Below are 23,726 nucleotides of genomic sequence, written 5' to 3' on the forward strand. Positions count from 1 at the left end.
TAGGCATCCCGATCTCTCACTTCCATCCGTGTAGAGTATTTATAGTCTATGCCACATTGGCCAGAGCAGCTGTCATGTCACGTATGCCTACTGCACTCACAATGCTGCTCTTCGTAACTTAAATATACGTTTGTTAAATTTTCGCACTGGCAATCGCTTTGGTTTTCTCCTCTCATTCTCCCGAATGTCATTCATTTGGTCACTCACTCTAAAATACATGGCTGTATGTTGCAATGTCTCCCATCTCCCCATCTCTCACAACAGCTGTAGTCTCTTCATTGCCTTGATCCCTCCCATACAAGGTGTCACTTCTCTCCTCTCAGTGACCTTTGGAAAGCCAAATGGTCTGCATACCAAGTCGGTCACAGCAACCTCTACCTAGAATTGGGTACTAAAAGAGTTAAAAGAGTATAGAGCACTGTAAATGTATTGTAAGAGGGGAAGCAAAGCGGCTTTGCAATTAAACTTATTGATTGTGGTTGGTTCTTGTTGGAACATAGTTAAATGATGTTCTAGGTAGTTGCTGATGGCAGAAGTACAAATGTAATTCGGTGCTGGGCTGGCACTACATAGGTGATACTGTACATCTCTAATCTACTCTTGTGCTTTTTGGCAGATTCGTGGTTAATTTTTTTTTTTTTTTAGTTGCAAAACCGGTTTCAATTATGGATCAAGTCTTTGCTGCAAATAGAATTTTTCACATAGTCCTGGGCAACTGAGAGTTAAATGGTAATGTCTTCGGCATCACCCCTGCTCTCTGCCCTGTAATACATATATCCTACTAGCTGAAGGTCACCACTATATTTAAACACCAGAGGGACAGACTAAATACGATCTCCTGTAACCATATTAACCCATCTGTTGGCCACTACTAGAAAACTTGTCTATGCTATGAGTTTTGCTACTTTTCTCTTCCGTCACAATGTATCTAATGCCTAAACCTGGAACCTAACACTTGTTGTAACCTTCACCTTTACAGATCATGTCAAGAATGTGAAATGCATTAGTGGAACAAGTACATTTGACTAACCTTGCACGTATACTCAATCCATTTGCCTCCCACCACCTCTTAACCTTCTGTAAATCCTGCCTCCTGCGGCCCAGCCCTTTGGCTATTTTGTTTTGTAGGAGGGGCTGAGCAAGGGTGTGCTTTTTGGAAGGGATGAGTTGAGTCAGTGAGGCACTTAGAAGTCTACATCTCCACTCTTCTCTGCACCAGCACCATTCCTTCTTTCCTCACTCTCCTATTTTCCTCCACTCTTTACTTCTACCATGTCTAGACCGCTTACTGACCAGGAGAAGAGAAAGCAGATCAGTGTCCGGGGTTTGGCTGGAGCTGAAAATGTTTCTGAGCTAAAGAAGAACTTTAACCGTCACTTACACTTTACCCTTGTGAAGGATCGTAATGTGGCCAATACCCGTGACTACTATTTTGCCCTCGCACACACAGTGCGCGATCATCTGGTGGGTCGGTGGATCAGAACACAGCAACACTACTATGAACATGATCCTAAGGTGAGTTGTGAAACATACAAAGATTGGTTGAAACATACAAAGGGTTATCTGGGCTTCTTTTCTTGCAGAAAAAGCATCACATCTGTCCAGGGATGGTATCTGATATTGCAGCTCAGCCCTATTGAAGTAAATGGTACTGGGCTGCAATACCATGCACAGCCTGTGGACAAGAGTGGCGCTGTTTCTAGACAATCCCTTTAAACCGATCCCTGGACCACAATGACCACAATTTGTTTTCTTTCCTATCCTTTCACAGGACATATAATATAATATGTAAGAGAACAGAATAATTTCCAAATATATGCAGTACAAAAGATGTACATATGCACAATGCACAATAATTGTACTAAAGTCACAGTATTTCTCCAGATTATAAAGAGTTAAAACCCATTTTTGCTGTGGCCGCTATTTGGGCAGATAACTCAACTGCAATTTCTACTGTGGTGGTGCTGAAGGACAATATAATACCTGCTTTACAAGATTGTCCAAAGAATGGATAGATAGATAGATAGATAGATAGATAGATAGATAGATAGATAGATAGATAGATAGATAGTTTTAGATGTAACAAAGCTAACTCGAACTTCTGCGATTGGTTAAACTGCTGCAGCCTGATATCTTCTCACAAAAGACAAAACAAAGCCATTGAAAAGTCAATGGAAAAACATTTTTCAATGACTTTTCATTAGTTTTTGCAGCAGTTTAACCAATAGCGCACTGCTACATCTGTATACGAAGAGAATCACTTTCAGCTCCATTGTGTAAATGTAGTTGCTTAATTGCTATGACGCCCTCTGGTGTCATTCATACTCCTCTGACAACATCAAGCATCCAAGTGATGAGACTGAGTTACTGTGCTAGTGTATCCAATGTCCATGTTGTAATAAGGAATTAAGAGAACACCTGGGGGCACTATAATAATCAATTAGCGCTATATGTAATACCAAGTATAGCCACTAGAGATGAGCGAGTAGCATTCGATCGAATACCTCCCCGCCATAGGTATGTGTGTAAGCGGCCGAACACAAAGGGGTTAAGCGCTTCGAATATTCAATGCGTTTAACCCCTTGGCATTCGGCCGCTTACATGCATCCCTATGGCGGGGAGGTATTCGATCGAATGCTACTCGCTCATCTCTAGCCACTACAGAATGTAAGTTATTGTGCTTGGTAATGAAGAGACCCCACAGCTGTCACTGGAGTACCACTGCCTCTTCCAACAGCTGATCTAGAAGTCATAGGTGGGAGGCTACTGGATGGATCTTATAGGTCATTAATATTAAAGTCCTGGAAAATCCCTTTAAGTATTCCAATAAAAAAATATATATATAGGTTTCGTCTTGGCTGACATCCATTGATTAAATGTGGAACAACCATTTCAATTGGAACTGCCCTAAGCCATAATATAAAAATACCTCTATAATGTCTTAAAGTGAGTCTAGCACCTCCACCAAGCATATTAAACTGGCACCATTGAGTTACAGAGTCCATTGCCATGATAAACAACATATCTCTCTTACATATGTTAGTTTTGTAGATTAGGAGATAAACACCTTTGAAATCTGCAAATAAAGCAGTTGGTGCACTGGGTACAGGCCTTCAGCTCCCTGGAGAACTGCTCTACCACTCAGATACCTACCCTGTCCTGCCAGCGGTACTGTGATATCACCAATTCTAACTAACCAGAAGGATCGCCCCCAGTGCACCAACTGCCTCATTTGCATATCATTTCAAAGTTGTTTTTCTCCATATCTACAAAAATGACGTACAAATGTAGCACTCCCTAACATAACTAGCACATCACGTTAGTGAGATCTGCCTCTGAAATTGAGCTCTAACAAGTTAAAAAAACAAATTAGTCGTAGCAGAACTTCTGCCGCTATGAATAGACGCATTGGCCATAGCATCAAAGATGGCGAAATGGACCAATCACAGAAGAGCCACTTCCAATATTGCAATCAATAGCGCCCACCTACTCTTCTGTGATTGGCCCATTCAAATTTATAAGCAAAGCACCTGCTCTGGAACTAAATTCAGATGGACCAATCACAGGAGAGCCGCTGCTGCTATTATAGTCAATGATTGGTTCATCTCAGTTTAGTGTAAGAGCACCTACTGTGCTGCTAAACTGAGATGGCCAAAGTGCCTTATATATAGTGCAATAGCGGTGGCAGCTCCGCAATGAGATTTTTTTTAAATCACTGTCATCAGTGTTGTTATTCTTCCTGTACTGTCACATCATTGTGTCAAATCACAGGGATATAGCATAGTACGTCCACAGTGGGAGCTCTGCTGTGATTTTATGTAGCTTCAGAATGATTTCCTTTATTGTATACTACAGGGAGGCTATGGGAAGGGCAGGGGATCACACTGGCCGCCAATTCATTTGAATTGACAGGCAGTTCCATGCTAAGACTCTCAACACATTGATATATGGGTCACTTCAGCAACCCAATAAGTCATGTTACCACATGCTACATCTGTATGTTGTTTACCATTGACAGGTACCCTTGTACAGTGGTAGCAGTTATAGATACTTGGGGGAGGTCACAGACTCCCTTTAAAGTTGAAAAAAAACGACAACTTGTGAGACATCTATGTTTTTGGTATTTAATAACGTGACGTTCTGAAAAGCGTCATCTGACTAATAAGCCCAGTATTTTGGTAAGGAAATGTCGAGGTTAATGACATTGATGGCCATCTTATAGAAAACTGTGCAGGGCGCAGCTACTATGCCACGAGCGCTCCAATCATAGTTAATCACATAGGCCTCAGATCCCCAGATTTGCTGTGACTGAATTAAGTGAATCTTACAAGAGGTCTTAGAAGGCTGAATATACCAAGCAAGTCTTAAGTCTTAAAATCACTTGTCAGGGTAATTCATCCTTTTCACACTCCGGTTTGATCAGAGCTTTGTGTGTGATGACAAACAGGGAAGTGGGATTAAGCAATGACTGCATAAGCCAGGCAACGGTTTAACTGAACAAAACAATTTATGCTGTCTGTCGGTGCTACGTTTACAGACATCGCGGTAGGATTCTCAGTACAGAAGGCTGGGCCCGGGCTCTGTGTGCAACATGACTTGCTCCTTCCTATGTCATGCACCTTAATGATTTTTTTTATTCCTACCTCTAGAACTGGTTCTGCCTTTTCTATTTTTGGCTTATATGTACTTCATTGGCAGTGAAGAGATCTTATCGATTGGTACTGGTCCTGTACATGCCTTAAGTTTGATCATCAAAGGGCGCTAAAGAGGACCTGGCAACTCGACGTCTTCCTATATAAAACATCAAATGTGTAATCTTTTCTTACAAGTTTCCTCTGCTATACCGCACCGAAATAAATGCTAATTAAATGCTACCATTCCCCATGTCAGAGTATTTATAGGGTGTAGAAACATTTCAGTTACTAAAACCTTAGGCGGGTCTCTGACAGCTATATTCAGAAGGTGTGGGGATTTACTATATACGGTATATATATATATATATATATATATATATATATATATATATATATATATATATATATTCGCTAGTGTTGTGTCTGCTCCTTATGCACTACACATAGGTGTTATCCTGACGCATCTCCGAGCCAACCAGGTTTACTTTTTGCATATTGCATATAATAGTCTTATTCACCTTGGTAAGTTCAATAAGTATCTGCTATTACACTTTACTTCTTATTTTGTTTGCAGAGAATTTACTACCTCTCCTTGGAGTTTTATATGGGTCGCACGCTCCAGAATACTATGGTAAATCTGGGTCTTGAAAATGCCTGTGATGAAGCTACATATCAGGTACATATCGAGATTAAACCAATCTGTATTCTTTATACCCTAACATAATGTATATAATATCTCAGCTGTATTACAGTGTCGAGTCCCAGGAGGTCTCGTACCAATTTAGTCTGCATTGCAGCATGACTGTCTAATGGTAAAAAATGCCTGTTAATAAAACAGCGCTGCAGATGTATTTATGAGTGGTCATATATATATATATATATATATATATATATATATATATATATATATATACACACACTATACATACACATATACCGATATATAGCTAGAAAAATGTCTCCCAATTTCTGTTTAGCTTGGACTGGACATGGAAGAGCTTGAGGAGGTTGAGGAAGATGCAGGTCTGGGAAATGGTGGTCTAGGAAGACTGGCAGGTAAGTACTATTTTGCACCGGTACTTATGATTAAAGATGTATTCCAAGCTAAAAATACTGATGACCTCTCCTTTGGAGATATCAGTAGTATCAGATTATTGGGGGCCTGACACCCCCTTGATCAGCTGTTTTCAGAATGGAGTAGGAAACTCTGTTCTTTGTAGTGGACAGATCAGGTACTGCAGATCAACTACCATTTATTTGAGTGAGACCTAAGGCTGGATTCACATCAGGCGAGGTATGAGGCCTGCGACCAGCTGCAGATGGCTGTTGCTCTGGACCACTATAGTGGTCGGGGAAAACCAGGTTCCCTGACCGCTATACATACTGTTAATGAAAAGGGGCCCTGGAATACCACCAGGCCCCTTTTCAGTAACTAAAAATAATAAATATATATACTCACCTCTCCTGGCCTCAGCGTTCTCTATGTTGCTCTTCCATCATGTGACTGAGACCTGTGATTAAGTATGAGTGTCTGTTATTTTTAAATCACCTTTCACGGGCCTCCGATTATTATACTTTGGGGCCTGAGGAGACCCCGGACTATAATAATAGCACTTAGGGCAACACGGTGGCTCAGTGGTTAGCACTGCAGCCTTGCAGCGCTGGAGTCCTGGGTTCGAATCCCGCCAGGAACAACATCTGCAAGGAGTTTGTATGTTCTCCCCATGTTTGCGTGGATTTCCTCCCATTCTACACAGACATTCTGATAGGGAAAAAATGTACATTGTGATCCCTATATGGAGCTCACAATCTACATTAAAAAATAATAATAATGATAGCACCGAATCAGAGTGGGACTGTTGTGAGCATGCAATATTGGGTGGGGCTCACTGTGGGGAGCATATAATGCTGTGTGGGGGCCACTGTCAAGCATATTATACTGTGTAGGGCTCTATAACCATCACTATCAAGAATTTGCTGTTGGGAGGGGGCCCTGGACAAAAATCTGAATCGGGGCCCAGAAGATGCCACTGGCTATAGTGACTCCACTACATAGAGAACTGAGCTGTCTTCTTCCTGCTATGTTCTCTGTTTATTAGCTGCTGAGGACAGCAGATCAATGTGGGTTCAGGGTGTCAGATCTTAAAAGATCTTTAGGATATGTTTTCAATATATTTAGCCTGCAAAACCCCTTTAATATATACTTATAAGTGAAAGATTTGTTGCATAAGTTCAGAGACTTTCTCGTTCTTGTTAAAAGGGCCTGCAGAAATCCATGTGCATGTTGTAAAAAACATCCATATTTAAATGTATGTAATTAATTTCTACAACAAATCTGCCACATGTGAATACAACCATACTGCCCTTTGCTCTCCAGTAGCTGATGAATTGAAAAAAGGGTAATGAAGATGTAACCCTGATAGTTTACTAGCAAAACCCTTGGCAAAGCTCAGAATATATACTTGCAGACAGTTTTTGAAGGAGCAAAACAGGGAGTCCATTTCATACATCTTGGAGAACTAAGGACTAGAGATGAGCGAACAGTGTTCTATCGAACTCATGTTCGATCGGATATTAGGCTGTTCGGCATGTTCGAATCGAATCGAACACCGCGTGGTAAAGTGCGCCATTACTCGATTCCCCTCCCACCTTCCCTGGCGCCTTTTTTGCTCCAATAACAGCGAAGGGTAGGTGGGACAGGAACTACGACACCGGTGACGTCGAAAAAAGTAGGCAAAACCCATTGGCTGCCGAAAACATGTGACCTCTAATTTAAAAGAACAGCGCCGCCCAGGTTCGCGTCATTCTGAGCTTGCAATTCACCGAGGACGGAGGTTTCCGTCCAGCTAGCTAGGGCTTAGATTCTGGGTAGGCAGGGACAGGCTAGGATAGGAAGGAGAAGACAACCAACAGCTCTTATAAGAGCTAAATTCCAGGGAGAAGCTTGTCAGTGTAACGCGGCACTGACGGGCTCAATCGCCGCAACCCAGCTTTCCCAGGATCCTGAATGGAATACACTGTCAGTGTATTCCCGTATACCCGATATATACCCCCGATACCCGTTCCAACGGTGTGCCCCCCCACCTTCACCCCAGAAATACCCTGCAAGTCCCCTAGCAATAGAATTGGGGCTATATACACCCACTATTTTTGCTACTGCCATATAGTGCCATTGTCTGACTGGGAATTCAAAGAATATATTGGGGTTACGTGCACCCACAATTTTTACTACTGGTATACAGTGCCAGTTTCTGACTGGGAATTCAAAGAATATATTGGGGTTATAAATACCCTCATTTCTTGCTACTGCCATATAGTGCCAGTTTCTGACTGGGAATTCAAAGAATATATTGGGGTTACGTGCACCCACAATTTTTACTACTGGTATACAGTGCCAGTTTCTGACTGGGAATTCAAAGAATATATTGGGGTTACAAATACCCTCATTTCTTGCTACTGCCATATAGTGCCAGTTTCTGACTGGTAATTCAAAGAATATATTGGGGTTACGTGCACCCACAATTTTTACTACTGGTATACAGTGCCATTGTCTGACTGGGAATTCAAAGAATATATTGGGGTTATAAATACCCTCATTTATTGCTACTGCCATATAGTGCCAGTTTCTGACTGGGAATTCAAAGAATATATTGGGGTTACGTGCACCCACAATTTTTACTACTGGTATACAGTGCCATTGTCTGACTGGGAATTCAAAGAATATATTGGGGTTATAAATACCCTCATTTCTTGCTACTGGTATATAGTGCCATTGTCTGACTGGGAATTCAAAGAATATATTGGGGTTACGTGCACCCACAATTTTTACTACTGGTATACAGTGCCAGTTTCTGACTGGGAATTCAAAGAATATATTGGGGTTACAAATACCCTCATTTCTTGCTACTGCCATATAGTGCCAGTTTCTGACTGGTAATTCAAAGAATATATTGGGGTTACGTGCACCCACAATTTTTACTACTGGTATACAGTGCCATTGTCTGACTGGGAATTCAAAGAATATATTGGGGTTATAAATACCCTCATTTCTTGCTACTGCCATATAGTGCCAGTTTCTGACTGGGAATTCAAAGAATATATTGGGGTTACGTGCACCCACAATTTTTGCTACTGGTATATAGTGCCAATTTCTAACTGGGAATTCAAAAGGCTCCCGGAAAGGGATGTGGACGAGGCCGTGGGCGAGGTCGGGGGAATGGTTCTGGGGAGCAAGGTAGCAGTGAAGCCACAGGGCGTCCCGTGCCTACTCCTGTGGGGCAGCAAGCATTGCGCCACTCCACAGTGCCAGGGTTGCTTGCCACATTAACTAAACTGCAGGGTACAAACCTTAGTAGGCCCGAGAACCAGGAACAGGTCTTGCAATGGCTGTCAGAGAACGCTTACAGCACATTGTCCAGCAGCCAGTCAGACTCTGCCTCCTCTCCTCCTATTACCCAACAGTCTTGTCCTCCTTCCTCCCAAAATTCCCAAGCTTCATAGAACAATAACCCCAACTGTCCCTGCTCCCCAGAGCTGTTCTCCGCTCCTTTCATTGTCCCTCAACCTGCCTCTCCACGTCACGATTCCACGAACCTAACAGAGGAGCATCTGTGTCCAGATGCTCAAACACTAGAGTCTCCTCCATCTCCGTTCGATTTGGTGGTGGATGACCAGCAACCCACCCTCATCGACGATGATGTGATGCAGTTGCCGTCAGGGCATCCAGTTGACCGGCGCATTGTGCGGGAGGAGGAGATGAGACAGGAGTTGGAAGAGGAAGTGGTGGATGATGAGGACACTGACCCGACCTGGACAGGGGGGATGTCAAGCGGGGAAAGTAGTGTGGATGTTGAGGCAAGTGCAGCACCAAAAAGGGTAGCTAGAGGCAGAGGCAGAGGTCAGCAGCTTAGGCGAAGCCAGGCCACACCCGGAATCTCCCAAGATGTTCCAGTTCGTACCCAGCCCCGAAAAACTCCCACCTCGAGGGCACGTTTCTCGAAGGTGTGGAGTTTTTTCAAGGAATGCGCCGAGGACAGATATAGTGTTGTCTGCACAATTTGCCTCTCGAAATTGATTAGGGGCTCTGAGAAGAGCAACCTGTCCACCACTTCAATGCGCCGTCATTTGGAATCCAAGCACTGGAATCAGTGGCAGGCAGCAACGGCAGGACAAAGGCCGCCTGCCGTTCACGCCACTGCCACTGCCTCTGCCACTGCCTCTGCCTCTGCCACTGCCACTGCTGACTGTGCTGGCGATGCACTCCAGAGGACGAGCCAGGACACCACTTCATCTGCCTCCGCCACTTTGTTGACTTCTCCCTCATCCTCCCCTGTTCCTGTCTTATCTCCTTCTCCTGCACCATCAAAGGCACCATCAGGCGCTTCTTTACAACAACCCACCATCTCTCAGACATTGGAGCGGCGGCAGAAATACACTGCTAACCACCCACACGCGCAAGCCTTGAACGCCAACATCGCTAAACTGCTGGCCCAGGAGATGTTGGCGTTCCGGCTTGTTGAAACTCCCGCCTTCCTGGACCTGATGGCAACTGCGGCACCTCGCTATGCCGTCCCTAGCCGTCACTACTTCTCCCGGTGTGCCGTCCCCGCCTTGCACCAGCACGTGTCACTCAACATCAGGCGGGCCCTTAGTTCCGCGCTTTGCACAAAGGTCCACTTGACCACCGACGCGTGGACAAGTGCATGCGGACAGGGACGCTACATTTCACTGACGGCACACTGGGTGAATGTAGTTGAGGCTGGGACTGCTTCCCAAACTGGCCCGGTGTACCTCGTCTCCCCGCCTAACATTCCTGGCAGGGACACGAGAAGAACACCCCCCTCCTCCTCCTCCTCTACCGCCTCCTCCTCCGCCACCGCCTCCTCCTCCGCCACCGCCTCCTCCTCCGCTGTTAGATTGACCCCAGCTACGAGTTGGAAACGTTGCAGCACTGGCGTTGGTAGACGTCAGCAGGCTGTGCTGAAGCTGATCAGCTTGGGGGACAGACAGCACACTGCCTCCGAGGTGAGGGATGCCCTCCTCGATGAGACGGCAATATGGTTTGAGCCGCTGCACCTGGGCCCAGGCATGGTCGTTTGTGATAACAGCCGGAACCTGGTAGCAGCTCTGGAGCTTGCCGGACTCCAACATGTTCCATGCCTGGCCCACGTCTTCAACCTAGTGGTGCAACGTTTCCTAAAGAGCTACCCCAATGTTCCAGAGCTACTGGTGAAAGTGCGGCGCATGTGCGCCCACTTTCGCAAGTCGACAGTAGCCGCTGCTAGCTTAAAATCTCTCCAGCAACGCCTGCATGTGCCACAACACCGGCTTTTGTGCGACGTCCCCACACGCTGGAACTCAACGTTTCAGATGTTGAATAGAGTGGTTGAGCAGCAGAGACCTTTGATGGAATACCAGCTACAAAACCCTAGGGTGCCACAAAGTCAGCTGCCTCAGTTTCTCATCCATGAGTGGCCATGGATGAGAGACCTTTGTGACATCCTACGGGTGTTTGAGGAGTCCACAAGGAGGGTGAGCTCTGAGGATGCGATGGTGAGCCTTACAATCCCGCTCTTGTGTGTTCTGAGAGAATCCCTGATTGACATCAGGGATAACTCAGATCACACAGAGGAGTCAGGGATAGCATCCGATCCGTCACAGCTGGAGAGTAGGTCCACACATCTGTCCGCTTCATCGCGTTTAATGGAGGAGGAGGAGGAGGAGGAAGAAGAGTTGTCCGATGATGTGATGGTGATACAGGAGGCTTCCGGGCAACTTCGAATCGTCCCATTGTTGCAGCGCGGATGGGTAGACATGGAGGATGAGGAGGAAATGGAGATTGAACTTTCCGGTGGGGCCAGAGGAGTCATGCCAACTAACACTGTGGCAGACATGGCTGAGTTCATGTTGGGGTGCTTTACAACCGACAAGCGTATTGTCAAAATCATGGAGGACAACCAGTACTGGATCTTTGCTATCCTTGACCCCCGGTATAAAAACAACATCTCGTCTTTTATTCCGGTAGAGGGGAGGGCCAATCGCATCAATGCTTGCCACAGGCAATTGGTGCAGAATATGATGGAGATGTTTCCAGCATGTGACGTTGGCGGCAGGGAGGACAGTTCCTCCAGTAGGCGACCAAGTTCTCACCGGTCCACACAAACGAGGGGCACACTGTCTAAGGTCTGGGACACCTTGATGGCACCCCCTCGCCAAAGTGCCGCCACAGAGGGTCCTAGTGTCACCAGGCGTGAGAAGTATAGGCGCATGTTGCGGGAATACCTTTCCGACCACAGCCCTGTCCTCTCCGACCCCTCTGCGCCCTACACGTATTGGGTGTCGAAGTTGGACCTGTGGCTTGAACTTGCCCTATATGCCTTGGAGGTGCTGTCCTGTCCTGCCGCCAGCGTCCTATCTGAGAGGGTGTTCAGTGCAGCCGGTGGCATCATCACTGACAAGCGCACCCGTCTGTCAGCTGAGAGTGCCGACCGGCTCACTTTGATAAAAATGAACTACCACTGGATAGAGCCTTCATTTTTGTGCCCACCTGTGTAAAGCACCACAACATGAAACTCCATGTCTGTACTCAACCTCTCCAATTCCTCCGCATTCTCATACTCATCCACCATAAGCGTTGCACAATTCTGCTAATACTAGGCTCCCTCCAACATGATTTCCCCCAACTCTGCTGGTTAGAGGCTCCCTCCACCCTGATTTCCACCAACTCTGCTGGTTAGAGGCTCCCTCCACCCTGCTTTCCCACAACTCTGCTGGTTAGAGGCTCCCTCCACCATGAATTTGCCCAAACTGGGCTGGTTAGAGGCTCCCTCCACCATGAATTGGTCCAAACTGGGTTTTTTAGAGGCTCCCTCCACCATGAATTGGTCCAAACTGGGTTTTTTAGAGGCTCCCTCCACCATGAATTGGTCCAAACTGGGGTTTTTAGAGGCTCCCTCCACCATGAATTTGTCCAAACTGGGCTGTTTAGAGGCTCCCTCCACCATGAATTGGTCCAAATTGGGGTTTTTAGAGGCTCCCTCCACCATGAATTGGTCCAAACTGGGGTTTTTAGAGGCTCCCTCCACCATGAATTTGCCCAAACTGGGCTGTTTAGAGGCTCCCTCCAGCATGAATTGGTCCAAACTGGGGTTTTTAGAGGCTCCCTCCACCATGAATTGGTCCAAACTGGGGTTTTTAGAGGCTCCCTCCACCATGAATTGGTCCAAACTGGGGTTTTTAGAGGCTCCCTCCACCATGAATTGGTCCAAACTGGGCTGGTTAGAGGCTCCCTCCACCCTGAATTTGCCCAAACTGGGCTGTTTAGAGGCTCCCTCCACCATGAATTGGTCCAAACTGGGCTGGTTAGAGGCTCCCTCCACCATGAATTGGTCCAAACTGGGTTTTTTAGAGGCTCCCTCCACCATGAATTGGTCCAAACTGGGGTTTTTAGAGGCTCCCTCCACCATGAATTGGTCCAAACTGGGGTTTTTAGAGGCTCCCTCCACCATGAATTGGTCCAAACTGGGGTTTTTAGAGGCTCCCTCCACCATGAATTTGCCCAAACTGGGCTGTTTAGAGGCTCCCTCCACCATGAATTGGTCCAAACTGGGTTTTTTAGAGGCTCCCTCCACCATGAATTGGTCCAAACTGGGGTTTTTAGAGGCTCCCTCCACCATGAATTGGTCCAAACTGGGGTTTTTAGAGGCTCCCTCCACCATGAATTTGCCCAAACTGGGCTGTTTAGAGGCTCCCTCCACCATGAATTGGTCCAAATTGGGGTTTTTAGAGGTTCCCTCCACCATGAATTTGCCCAAACTGGGCTGGTTAGAGGCTCCCTCCACCATGAATTGGTCCAAACTGGGCTGGTTAGAGGCTCCCTCCACCATGAATTGGTCCAAATTGGGGTTTTTAGAGGCTCCCTCCACCATGAATTGGTCCAAACTGGGCTGTTTAGAGGCTCCCTCCACCATGAATTGGTCCAAACTGGGGTTTTTAGAGGCTCCCTCCACCATGAATTGGTCCAAACTGGGCTGGTTAGAGGCTCCCTCCACCATGAATTGGTCCAAACTGGGTTTTTTAGAGGCTCCCTCCACCATGAATTGGTCCAATCTGGGGTTTTCTAGAGGCTCCCTCCACCATGAATTTGCCCAAACTGGGCTGTTTAGAGGCTCCCTCCACCATGAATTGGTCCAAATTGGGGTTTTTAGAGGCTCCCTCCACCATGAATTTGCCCAAACTGGGCTGGTTAGAGGCTCCCTCCACCATGAATTGGTCCAAACTGGGCTGGTTAGAGGCTCCCTCCACCATGAATTGGTCCAAATTGGGGTTTTTAGAGGCTCCCTCCACCATGAATTGGTCCAAACTGGGCTGTTTAGAGGCTCCCTCCACCATGAATTGGTCCAAACTGGGGTTTTTAGAGGCTCCCTCCACCATGAATTGGTCCAAACTGGGCTGGTTAGAGGCTCCCTCCACCATGAATTGGTCCAAACTGGGTTTTTTAGAGGCTCCCTCCACCATGAATTGGTCCAAACTGGGTTTTTTAGAGGCTCCCTCCACCATGAATTGGTCCAAACTGGGGTTTTTAGAGGCTCCCTCCACCATGAATTGGTCCAAACTGGGGTTTTTAGAGGCTCCCTCCACCATGAATTTGCCCAAACTGGGCTGTTTAGAGGCTCCCTCCACCATGAATTGGTCCAAACTGGGTTTTTTAGAGGCTCCCTCCACCATGAATTGGTCCAAACTGGGGTTTTTAGAGGCTCCCTCCACCATGAATTGGTCCAAACTGGGGTTTTTAGAGGCTCCCTCCACCATGAATTTGCCCAAACTGGGGTTTTTAGAGGCTCCCTCCACCATGAATTGGTCCAAACTGGGCTGTTTAGAGGCTCCCTCCACCATGAATTGGTCCAAACTGGGCTGTTTAGAGGCTCCCTCCATCATGAATTGGTCCAAACTAGGGTTTTTAGAGGCTCCCTCCACCATGAATTGGTTCAAACTGGGGTGTTTAGAGGCTCCCTCCACCATGAATTTGCCCAAACTCTGCTGGTTAGAGGCTCAATCCACCCTGATTTTCAAAACAAATGTTGGTGCCAACCTCAACTTACTACAAGGGCCAAATTCACTGCTGGTGACAAGCTCTCCTCACTGCAAGTGCCAAATACACATGTTTCAAGGTGTTTTCCTACTGTCAGAGAGGTGGTATTGAGTGTGTAAAGTGTGTAGTTGTTAGGCTGTGATGTTGGGGTAATAGAGGGTCTTTGGTGTGTTAGATGCCCCCAGACATGCTTCCCCTGCTGTCCCAGTGTCATTCCAGAGGTGTTGGCATCATTTCCTGTGGTGTCATAGTGGACTTGGTGACCCTCCAGACACGGATTTGGGTTTCCCCCTTAACGAGTATATGTTCCCCATAGACTATAATGGGGTTCGAAACCCGTTCGAACACACGAACAGTGAGCGGCTGTTCGATTCGAATTTCGAACCTCGAACATTTTAGTGTTCGCTCATCTCTACTAAGGACTTATTCACACATCCTTATTTCACATAATCTTGCCATCCACACTTTTCACAGAGGGCAATGTAGCTATTCATTTTAATGAATTTATTTAGATATCATTTTGATGTATCACATCAACGCAGATCTAAGGGTCCCTGAAAAAAAAAAAAACACAGATCACATCTATGTGTCATCCATTTGTCAGGGAAATGAAAAAAAAAGATGACCTGTTTTCCACAGATGTGAAAAACAAATTGACTGTGGACAGCAAATGACGCAATTATGACAGACATCACAAATCTGCAAAGTGTAGACGTGTGAATACAAGCTAACTGGAGATAGTCTTTGGATGTAGATTTGCTTAAATCCTTCATATAATCCAAGACAGACCTGATGTTACAATCGGGGCTCTGTAGGGACCCTATCGTCACTTCCTGGGGTTACCCCAAACATCACTATGATTTAGATTTCTATTTTATTCAGGCACTTTGCATTTTGTTAATTGTGAAAAATAAACTATTAACATTACTATTTTTAAAAGCATTCTTTACTTTTTTTTTTTTTTTTAAATGTAGATTGTGAGCCCCACATAGAGCTCACAATATACATTTTTCCCTATCAGTATGTCTTTGGAATATGGGATGGAAATCCATGCAAACACGGGGAGAACATACAAACTCCTTGCAGATGATTATATGCCCTTGGTGGGATGTGAACACCAGGACTCCAGTGCTGCAAGGCTGCAGTGCTAACCACTGAGCCACCGTGTGGCCCCTATGAAGCATTTTTATACACCTGCCTAAAGACGTTTGCACGGTACTGTACAACAGGGAGTTAATACTCAGCCCTTGAGGTTGTAAAACAATGATGCAAAAATTGTGTATATCATTGGTCCAAAAATTTTAAAAAATTAGGGCGGTTAAAATAAGTGTGCAGACATTAAGACCTTATCAGACCTGGTTATTAAGGGGTTAATTTCCTCAGCTTACGCTCATTTGCTACTATTTAGTTCAATAGGGCAGAATGTAATATGTGACTTAGGGTTGGTTCACATCTGTGTTTGTATTCCATCATTCCCCCCTGAACAGAATACCAAATGCAATTGCAAGCGCTGTGCTGTAAAAGCACATGGACCCCAGAGACTATAATGGGGTCTGTGTGCTTGCCACCAGATCTAAGCACATGTGGACAGGAAAGTAGTTCACAATCTACTTTCCTGTCCGCATGATTCGTGCGGGTAGCGCGCGGCAAGCACACGGACCCCATTATAGTCTATTGGGTCCGTGTGCTTTTATTGCACAGCGCTTGCAATTGCGTTTGGTATTCTGTTCAAGGGGTCCCCAAGCGGACTCCCTCGAACTGAATATAAATGCTGATGTGAATTGAATGAGAGGTTAATTCTAGCTTTAGCGCCTGGTCTGGGGTAGTCTGAGCCCCCCCCCCCCTCCCCCGGCTCATCATTAGTGCTGAACACCGCCTGACTTATTGGGTAATGAAAGGCCAATGTTTATATTCTGTATTATTTAGATTTCTGCATGCTATCGGGAAGCATATATAGGGATTGGAATATTATTATGTCAGTATTATTATGTAATAGACTTGTGGAGAATTATTATTGTAAATTAATGTACTATCCATATTTTCTCAGCTTGTTTTCTGGACTCCATGGCCACTCTTGGGTTGGCTGCATATGGTTATGGAATCCGATATGAATTTGGAATCTTCAACCAGAAAATAGCCAATGGCTGGCAGGTTAGTGAGATACCAGTAGATACACAGAGTATGCAATAATCAATGACAATTATACTTATGGTAGTAAAGCCGACCATACATGTTACATTTTCATCTATCAAAATGGACAATTCCAGGTATTGCAGCTGACAACTAGCATGGAAATGGAATAAGAACTTGTTTATTATCAACCAGAGGCAGACTTTAGTCTGCCCAAAGAAGATTGGCAGTGGTGGATATCTTTAGCTGGCTTACAATATTGGTGTTTGGCATGATCGGCCGCGTTTACCCGCCCTCCTGATTGTTGATGGTGGGATCCCATTATTGATTGGACAGCCATAAGATAGCCATCTGAAATCTAATGTATATTGCCATCTCAAAAAAAGTATAAAAGATGTGGGATAAGTCTTTCAGATCTTATTCCAGAGATAATCAGCATAGTAGACTATAGAAAGAACACAACCATATGGTAATATGCTGCAAGGATTGTTCCTGCGTATGAATAAACTATCTTATAGAATAAAATTGCAAGTTTTCCTTTATATTATTCATGCCTTAAAGATCTATTCACACAATGAGGTCACCTTGCTATGATTACCATTAAATTGTGTCTGAACTACGACAAATCGTCCTGATATAGCAAATAAGAAAACGGCAACATTTTACAGTGGTTTATTGGTAACTGCAGCAATAATCTGCGATTTGGCCACACCATTTGAAAAAGTCCTAACATTAAAGAACAAAGGACTAAATCTCACATACTGAAAACCTAAATGTAGGTGAGATTTGATCCCTCAGATGTCTACCCCTCCTCATGCCACTATAACCTTTCTTCACCTTTCTCCAGCTGTGAGATTCCTTTAAGTTCTTGGATAGGGCATATGTACAAGCAGTGTATATACAGGGTAGGCTGCAGTTGTTTAACATAACCATTATCTACTTTGAGCTAGTTGAATTGAATACAGCATAGGCAACACAGCTCACTAACAAATAGACCCCTGACTTGTTTGTATGGTGCAGACCTACTGAGCATTCAGTGTAAAATTGTAATTTATGATAAAGTAATATAACTCATACACTTATTTTTTGTTTACAAACTGAATAATATGCACATTTATAACTATATACACCTATAATACTAGCATTGAAGCAAACTATGACAAACATCGCAAAATGTTGCCATATAGATCTTTGACTTGCTCACTGTCTAATGCAAACTGCGATAACAAATTTTGTATACATCACGTCTGGATTACCCTGTTTAGGAAAACAGTACTAGATGAGTTGACAACGTGTATGTATTGTTACCTAAAAGTCTCCAATAAAAACATAAATTTAACTACGTTGTTAGAAAACGCATTTTTTTAGACCAAAATTACTGAGAATGTCGTGTCTTTGTATCCATATTGAGGTCAGGGGATAATCATACACATTAGGGAGAGTGTGTGCCTACATAGGCGTACAGAGACTTACAAGTAATTTCTGCTCCGCTAGGGATTCTGGGTAAAAAATATGCAAATCTATTCTCCAGGATGTAATTAGGAGAACAGTGCCTCTGTATGCTGCCCTCTAGAGGGCAGCCTCCTTAACATCATGCATGACTCAGTTAATAAGCCTAACATGATGCGGATTTATGCGAATTATGCGGAGTCATGCATGATGTTAAGGAGGCTGCCCTCTAGAGGCCAGCATACAGAGGCACTGTTCTCCTAATTACATCCAGGAGAACAGATTTGCATATTTTTTACCCAGAATCCCTAGTGGAGTAGGAATGACTTGTAAGTCTCTGTACGCCTATGTAGGCACACACTCTCCCTGATGTGTATGATTATCCCCTGATCCTGGTCTATAGTCTCTCACTCTGCCAAATCAGTATCCCTGCGCTATGCTGAGGAGGTCCAAAAGACCGAAACAGCGCTGTCCATAGCTGGGAATCTGTTCCTTTTGGAATAGAAATACTAATTTGGCAACTAAATCCGCATCATGTTAGGCTTATTAACTGAGTCATGCATAATGTTAAGGAGGCTGCTCTCTAGAGGACGGCATACAGAGGCACTGTTCTCCTAATTACATCCTGGAGAATAGATTTGCATATTTTTTACTCAGCATCCATATTGAACAAAAGAAATAACCTCCTAGCCAGAACAATAGTATTGTGGACTTCTGCAGAAAAACTAAGGCTAAGGTCCCATGTAGCGAGTCGCAGACAAAAAGCGCTGCGAGAAAAACAGCGGTGGAAATGTATTGTTTTTTTTCCACAGAAAGTTCGTAGAGTTTTCCCCTGTGGATTTTCTGCTTCAATTTCACTTATAGAGAAAACGCCAGTGTCTCTGTAGGTGTAATTGACATGCTGCGATTTACAAAGACACAATGGTTTTTGAAATCACAACATATCCACTGTGGATATTTTTCTGCCGTGTGTGGATGGAATTAGCCAGAATCCCATCCTTCTTGCAGGTACTGTAAAATGCAGCAGTTTTTGCCTCACCTAATACTAAAGCCCCACATTGCAGAAATGCTGCTTTTTTGTTGCAGATTTTGACATGGTTTTTTTTTTTTTTTTTGTCATTGCACAAGTCAGCCCAGATCTTTCAAGAAACTGAAGATATGAGCATTATATTTATGCTGAATGATATTCAGAACTCCACTTTTATGATAAACCACCTTAAAAAATAAATGAAAATATATATTTTATTAAATATATATATATATATATATATATATATTATTAACTTATTTAAAGTGTAAGTAAACTTCTATTTTTTTTTGTAAATCAATATCTACCGGTCGATCGCAATGGACGTATGGGTCGATCGCGGGATACAGCCAGGGATCCCCGGTGTCTGCTTGTTCACAGCGCAGGCTGAGAGTCATCTACGGACACTGGCAGGCGGGGCTGCCGCAGCCCCAGCCTGCCAGTGTCCAGAGATAACTCTCAGCCTGCGCTGTGAAAAAGCAGACACCGGGGATCCCTGGTCGGCCACAGAACGCTGCTGTCTCCTGCTCTCACGCTCCGCCTGGCCCCGCCCACAGACACACCCGCCCCACCCACAGGCCCATCCCGGCCCTGCCCACAAGAAGTGGGTAGTAGATCTTTGGACTTGGTCATGTTATAAAGTAGCTCAGATGCTGAAAAAGTGTGAGCACCCCTGCAATATACTATATTAAAGAAAAATGGCTGGGTCCTTAAAGCATACCTCCACTTATAACAAACTTTTCATAAATGAATGCATTTAAATGTAAGAAACTTTACAATATATCTTATTAAGGTGATCTGTCTCCTTTCTTATTAAGCTGTTCTTCTGCTTCTTATATTCAATCTGACCGCTTGTTTACATTATATACCGTAGTCTTCTCCATATTCAACCTCACACATACAACTCCATGCAGTAGGTAGGAGTTGAGTAAGATTTTCCTGCCAGCATTGATTTATTGCCTCATTCTGTGCACTAGTAGCCTCTTATCTACAACCTATTGTTAAAAAGCAAGGAATAACAGAGTATAACAGCAGCAATTATTTGATGGAGAAATATGGAGAAATTAACTGTCTGGAAAGTGGGGAAGAAAACAGTTTCTTATTTTCATTTCTGAAAAGTCTATAACTAGGCACGCTTTGAGTATTGTTCCTATTTTTACTTCTTCTCCAGGTGATTTTGGTCCATACAACATACATAAGTAGATAGGTTTACGATGAAATCTTAGGAGAGGAGGAGAAGTAGAGAGACAGAGACATTGGTGTAATGATTGGGGGTCATACAGGGGTACAACCATGACCGGGCTCAGAGGGATAAAGGTCCTGCAGCCAGCTAGAGATGGCTGGGGCTCTGAAACACCATGATAGTCATCAGGGAAAGTCTGGTACTCTGACCATTATGCATATTGGGAATGAAACATGCCCCTTACGTAGTTGGGCCCCTTTCCAATAGATGTCTACCCAGGGAAGGTGCCTAAAAAAAAAAAAAAAAAAAATTATACTCAACTCTACTGGGCTCCTGACAGTCCACAGCATCCTCTTCAGGCCTGTGACTGAGGACACATGGGGCACGCCAGCGTAATGTTGTCAGCGCTCATTGATGTCTGGCATGCGTCACTAAGTTGCCGGCAGAAGAGGACCAAAGAAGATGCTGTGAGGCAAGGTGACTATAAGTGTTTATTATTTTTAATCATTTTCCCTGGATCTCTTTTTATACTCTGGGGTCTGAGGAGACACCAGAATATAATAATAGCACCGAATCAGAGGGCCAAACCTCACGAATATTCAAATTTCATAAGGTTCACCTGATGCCGCTGTAGGGGCTCTTGGGAGCATATTATACTGTGTTGGGGCCTCTGTGGAGCACAGTATACCGTACAGGAACTATTGAAGATCAAGCAGAATGTATATTGTATCTCTATACTATTGTGTATTTATTATTTAAGCCACTGTGGAGCACATTATAGTGTGTGCGGGTCACTATGGAGCACATTATACTGTGTGGGGGCCACCATGGAGCATGTTATCTGAGATATCCCTGCAGGAACCGTGACCATCACTATCAAGAATTTGTTGTAGGGAGTGTGTAGGGGACCCCTGTCAAACTTAAATAACACATATAAGACATATAAATATATTCATCCTCCATATAAAAGTGGGTTACTCTTAGAGCCTTATACTGGTGGTCAGAGGTTAAAACAAAGCATATTTCTGAAGAGAAACTAACACATAAGTGACGGGTACACATTAACCAACTGGCAGATCACTGACTGTATCAGAGTTATTCAAATTTCAATGGTTTCATTTGGGCAGAAAACTGGCATACAAGGCATATTGAATCTGCCCCTTTGTGTCTATTTCTCTTGTTGTATCAAGGATCAGCTCTTTTAGGCCGGGGACCCACGGCGTTTCACAGTAACTGCAATGTGGATGGGATTTTTGCAAATCTCATACCCACTATGCGGTAAAAACCGCTGCATGGACATGCTGTGATTTCCAAAACCAGCGCGGTTTTGGAAATCGCAGCATGTCAATTATATCTAAAGAAACACCAGCAGCTTCCTCGTAGATCTAATTGTAACAGAAAGCCCGCGGAGGAAAACACTGCAAACTTTCTGTTTAATGCGCTGCGGGAAGAACCGTGATGCGTCCCATGGGGCCTTAGCCTTAGAAGCAGTAGTAATTTAAAGGGGTGGTCCAGTTTCAGATCAATATTAAGATGAATGCTGTACAAATTTCCAAAAACTTTCTGTATCAATTCCTCAAAGTTCCCTAGTTCTCTGCTTGCTGTCATTCATTCATTCTGCTTACTTCCAGGGAAAATTGTACAACTTTTTACTATACAAACAATAACATCAGTCTTTCAATATTGGTCTGAAACTGGACCACCCCTTTAAAGTTTGAAGTGGGTTATTCACCGTCCGATTCTTCATGGCCAACCTGCTGCCATTCGCAGTAGCATTGAGGAGGATGGGATTTAAACATGGAGCAGAACGCCTTCCATAAATCAGAGACAAATTCCTACTTGTCCCCAATACACTGTAAGACAGAGCCGTCTGTTTTCCTTTAATTCCAGTTCCCAATTTTACATACATATTATACATACAAACAGGTACACGCTGAGGCATGCTTTTATTTTTTGGAAAGAATTTAAGGCGGTAACACGAGCCAGAATTGATAACCTTTCCTATGAGTACAGCCTATGCCCGGACAGCTTATAATCGCTGCACAATCTTGCTGTGGATTCAGTAAACATGGCTGAGGAATTTAATTTCCCTTATATAACACTGGTGTCCAGGATCATGAGATTGGCCAGTGGAATACTTATTGATCCAAGCTAAACAAATATACCAGAGGAGGAATTAGAAATTACACACTGAGAATATCCTTAAAAATTGGTTGACAATAAAAAAAAAAAACAAAAAAAAAAACCCTGTTCTATAAATTTGCTTTTGTAAGAAAATTACAGTGAGAATACCATTGGTTGCTATGGATGATATAATTTTTAATATGAACCACTTTGCGTAACGTTCCCCAAGGTGCGCACCGGCATTGCAACCATAGCAACCATCAGCAATCAATTCTTACCCGTCCACTGCAATTTATACATTAAAGGCAATGATCTTGTGGTTATGCTAATAAATAAGAGCCATAGGGCTGTAGAAAGTTTTGATAATTGAGATAATATATCATTTATACGTGAATAAGTTATGCATTTGGAAAGATTTCTCTCCAGTGATTCCTAGAAACACAGACAATTCTACAATAAATTGTAGTGAACCGACACTGGTATATTCAATGAAATTTCTTTGAACTGAACATCTAAATTTGCATAGAAAAATGGTCTATTACAGTGGTGGTCCTCTCACAGAAAAAGTATACAGAATACAGGTCAAAGTGTATAACATGTATAACCCCCCCCCCCCCCCCCCCCCCAAATCACAAAATGAAACGATGAAATAGCCCAAAGTTACATTTGTGGAGTCACATTAGCATATTACTTAGAACTCGGCACAAACCAGGACGAAAAACCAGTGATGGTACTGTACACAAGTTACCCCAACCCACATACATAACCATAGGTGGCTCTATCTCTTCCTTTGTCTCCATTGTAATATATCTATTACCTAGTTAAAGAGGGCCCCATCATTCTTCATCACCAGCATGGAATCCCTCGAAATCTCAGTTCGCAGCGTAGCTGATTCTCTTATTCCTGGCTCCTAGATTGGCTCTGATACAACCTCTGGAAAGCCACAGACATGCCCATTTTACGATGGGGTTTACATAAATCCTATCCCTTTTGTGGACAATTTTCCAGAATTATCCCAGTAAGAGCAGGACACTTGGCATGTACAATTGACTCCTCAGTGGCATTTTGCCAACTCCTTTAGGCCAGGAG

At 44.1% G+C, this 23,726-nt stretch overlaps 1 protein-coding gene across 1 annotated transcript in view; it reads left to right on the forward strand.

The window, feature by feature from the left end:
* The first annotated feature begins 1,152 nt into the window (after nucleotides 1–1,152).
* The window catches only part of PYGM (glycogen phosphorylase, muscle associated), a 62,229-nt gene continuing 39,655 nt past the window's right edge, over nucleotides 1,153–23,726 (forward strand). The window contains exons 1-4 of the mRNA XM_075281785.1: nucleotides 1,153–1,515; nucleotides 5,209–5,310; nucleotides 5,612–5,690; nucleotides 16,772–16,875. Coding sequence (XP_075137886.1) covers nucleotides 1,273–1,515; nucleotides 5,209–5,310; nucleotides 5,612–5,690; nucleotides 16,772–16,875 — 528 coding nt within the window. The 5' untranslated portion in view covers nucleotides 1,153–1,272. The remainder of the gene's footprint in view (nucleotides 1,516–5,208; nucleotides 5,311–5,611; nucleotides 5,691–16,771; nucleotides 16,876–23,726) is intronic.

The sequence above is a fragment of the Leptodactylus fuscus genome, chromosome 7 (genome assembly GCF_031893055.1).
Source record: "Leptodactylus fuscus isolate aLepFus1 chromosome 7, aLepFus1.hap2, whole genome shotgun sequence".
In the NCBI taxonomy this organism is placed as follows: domain Eukaryota; kingdom Metazoa; phylum Chordata; class Amphibia; order Anura; family Leptodactylidae; genus Leptodactylus; species Leptodactylus fuscus.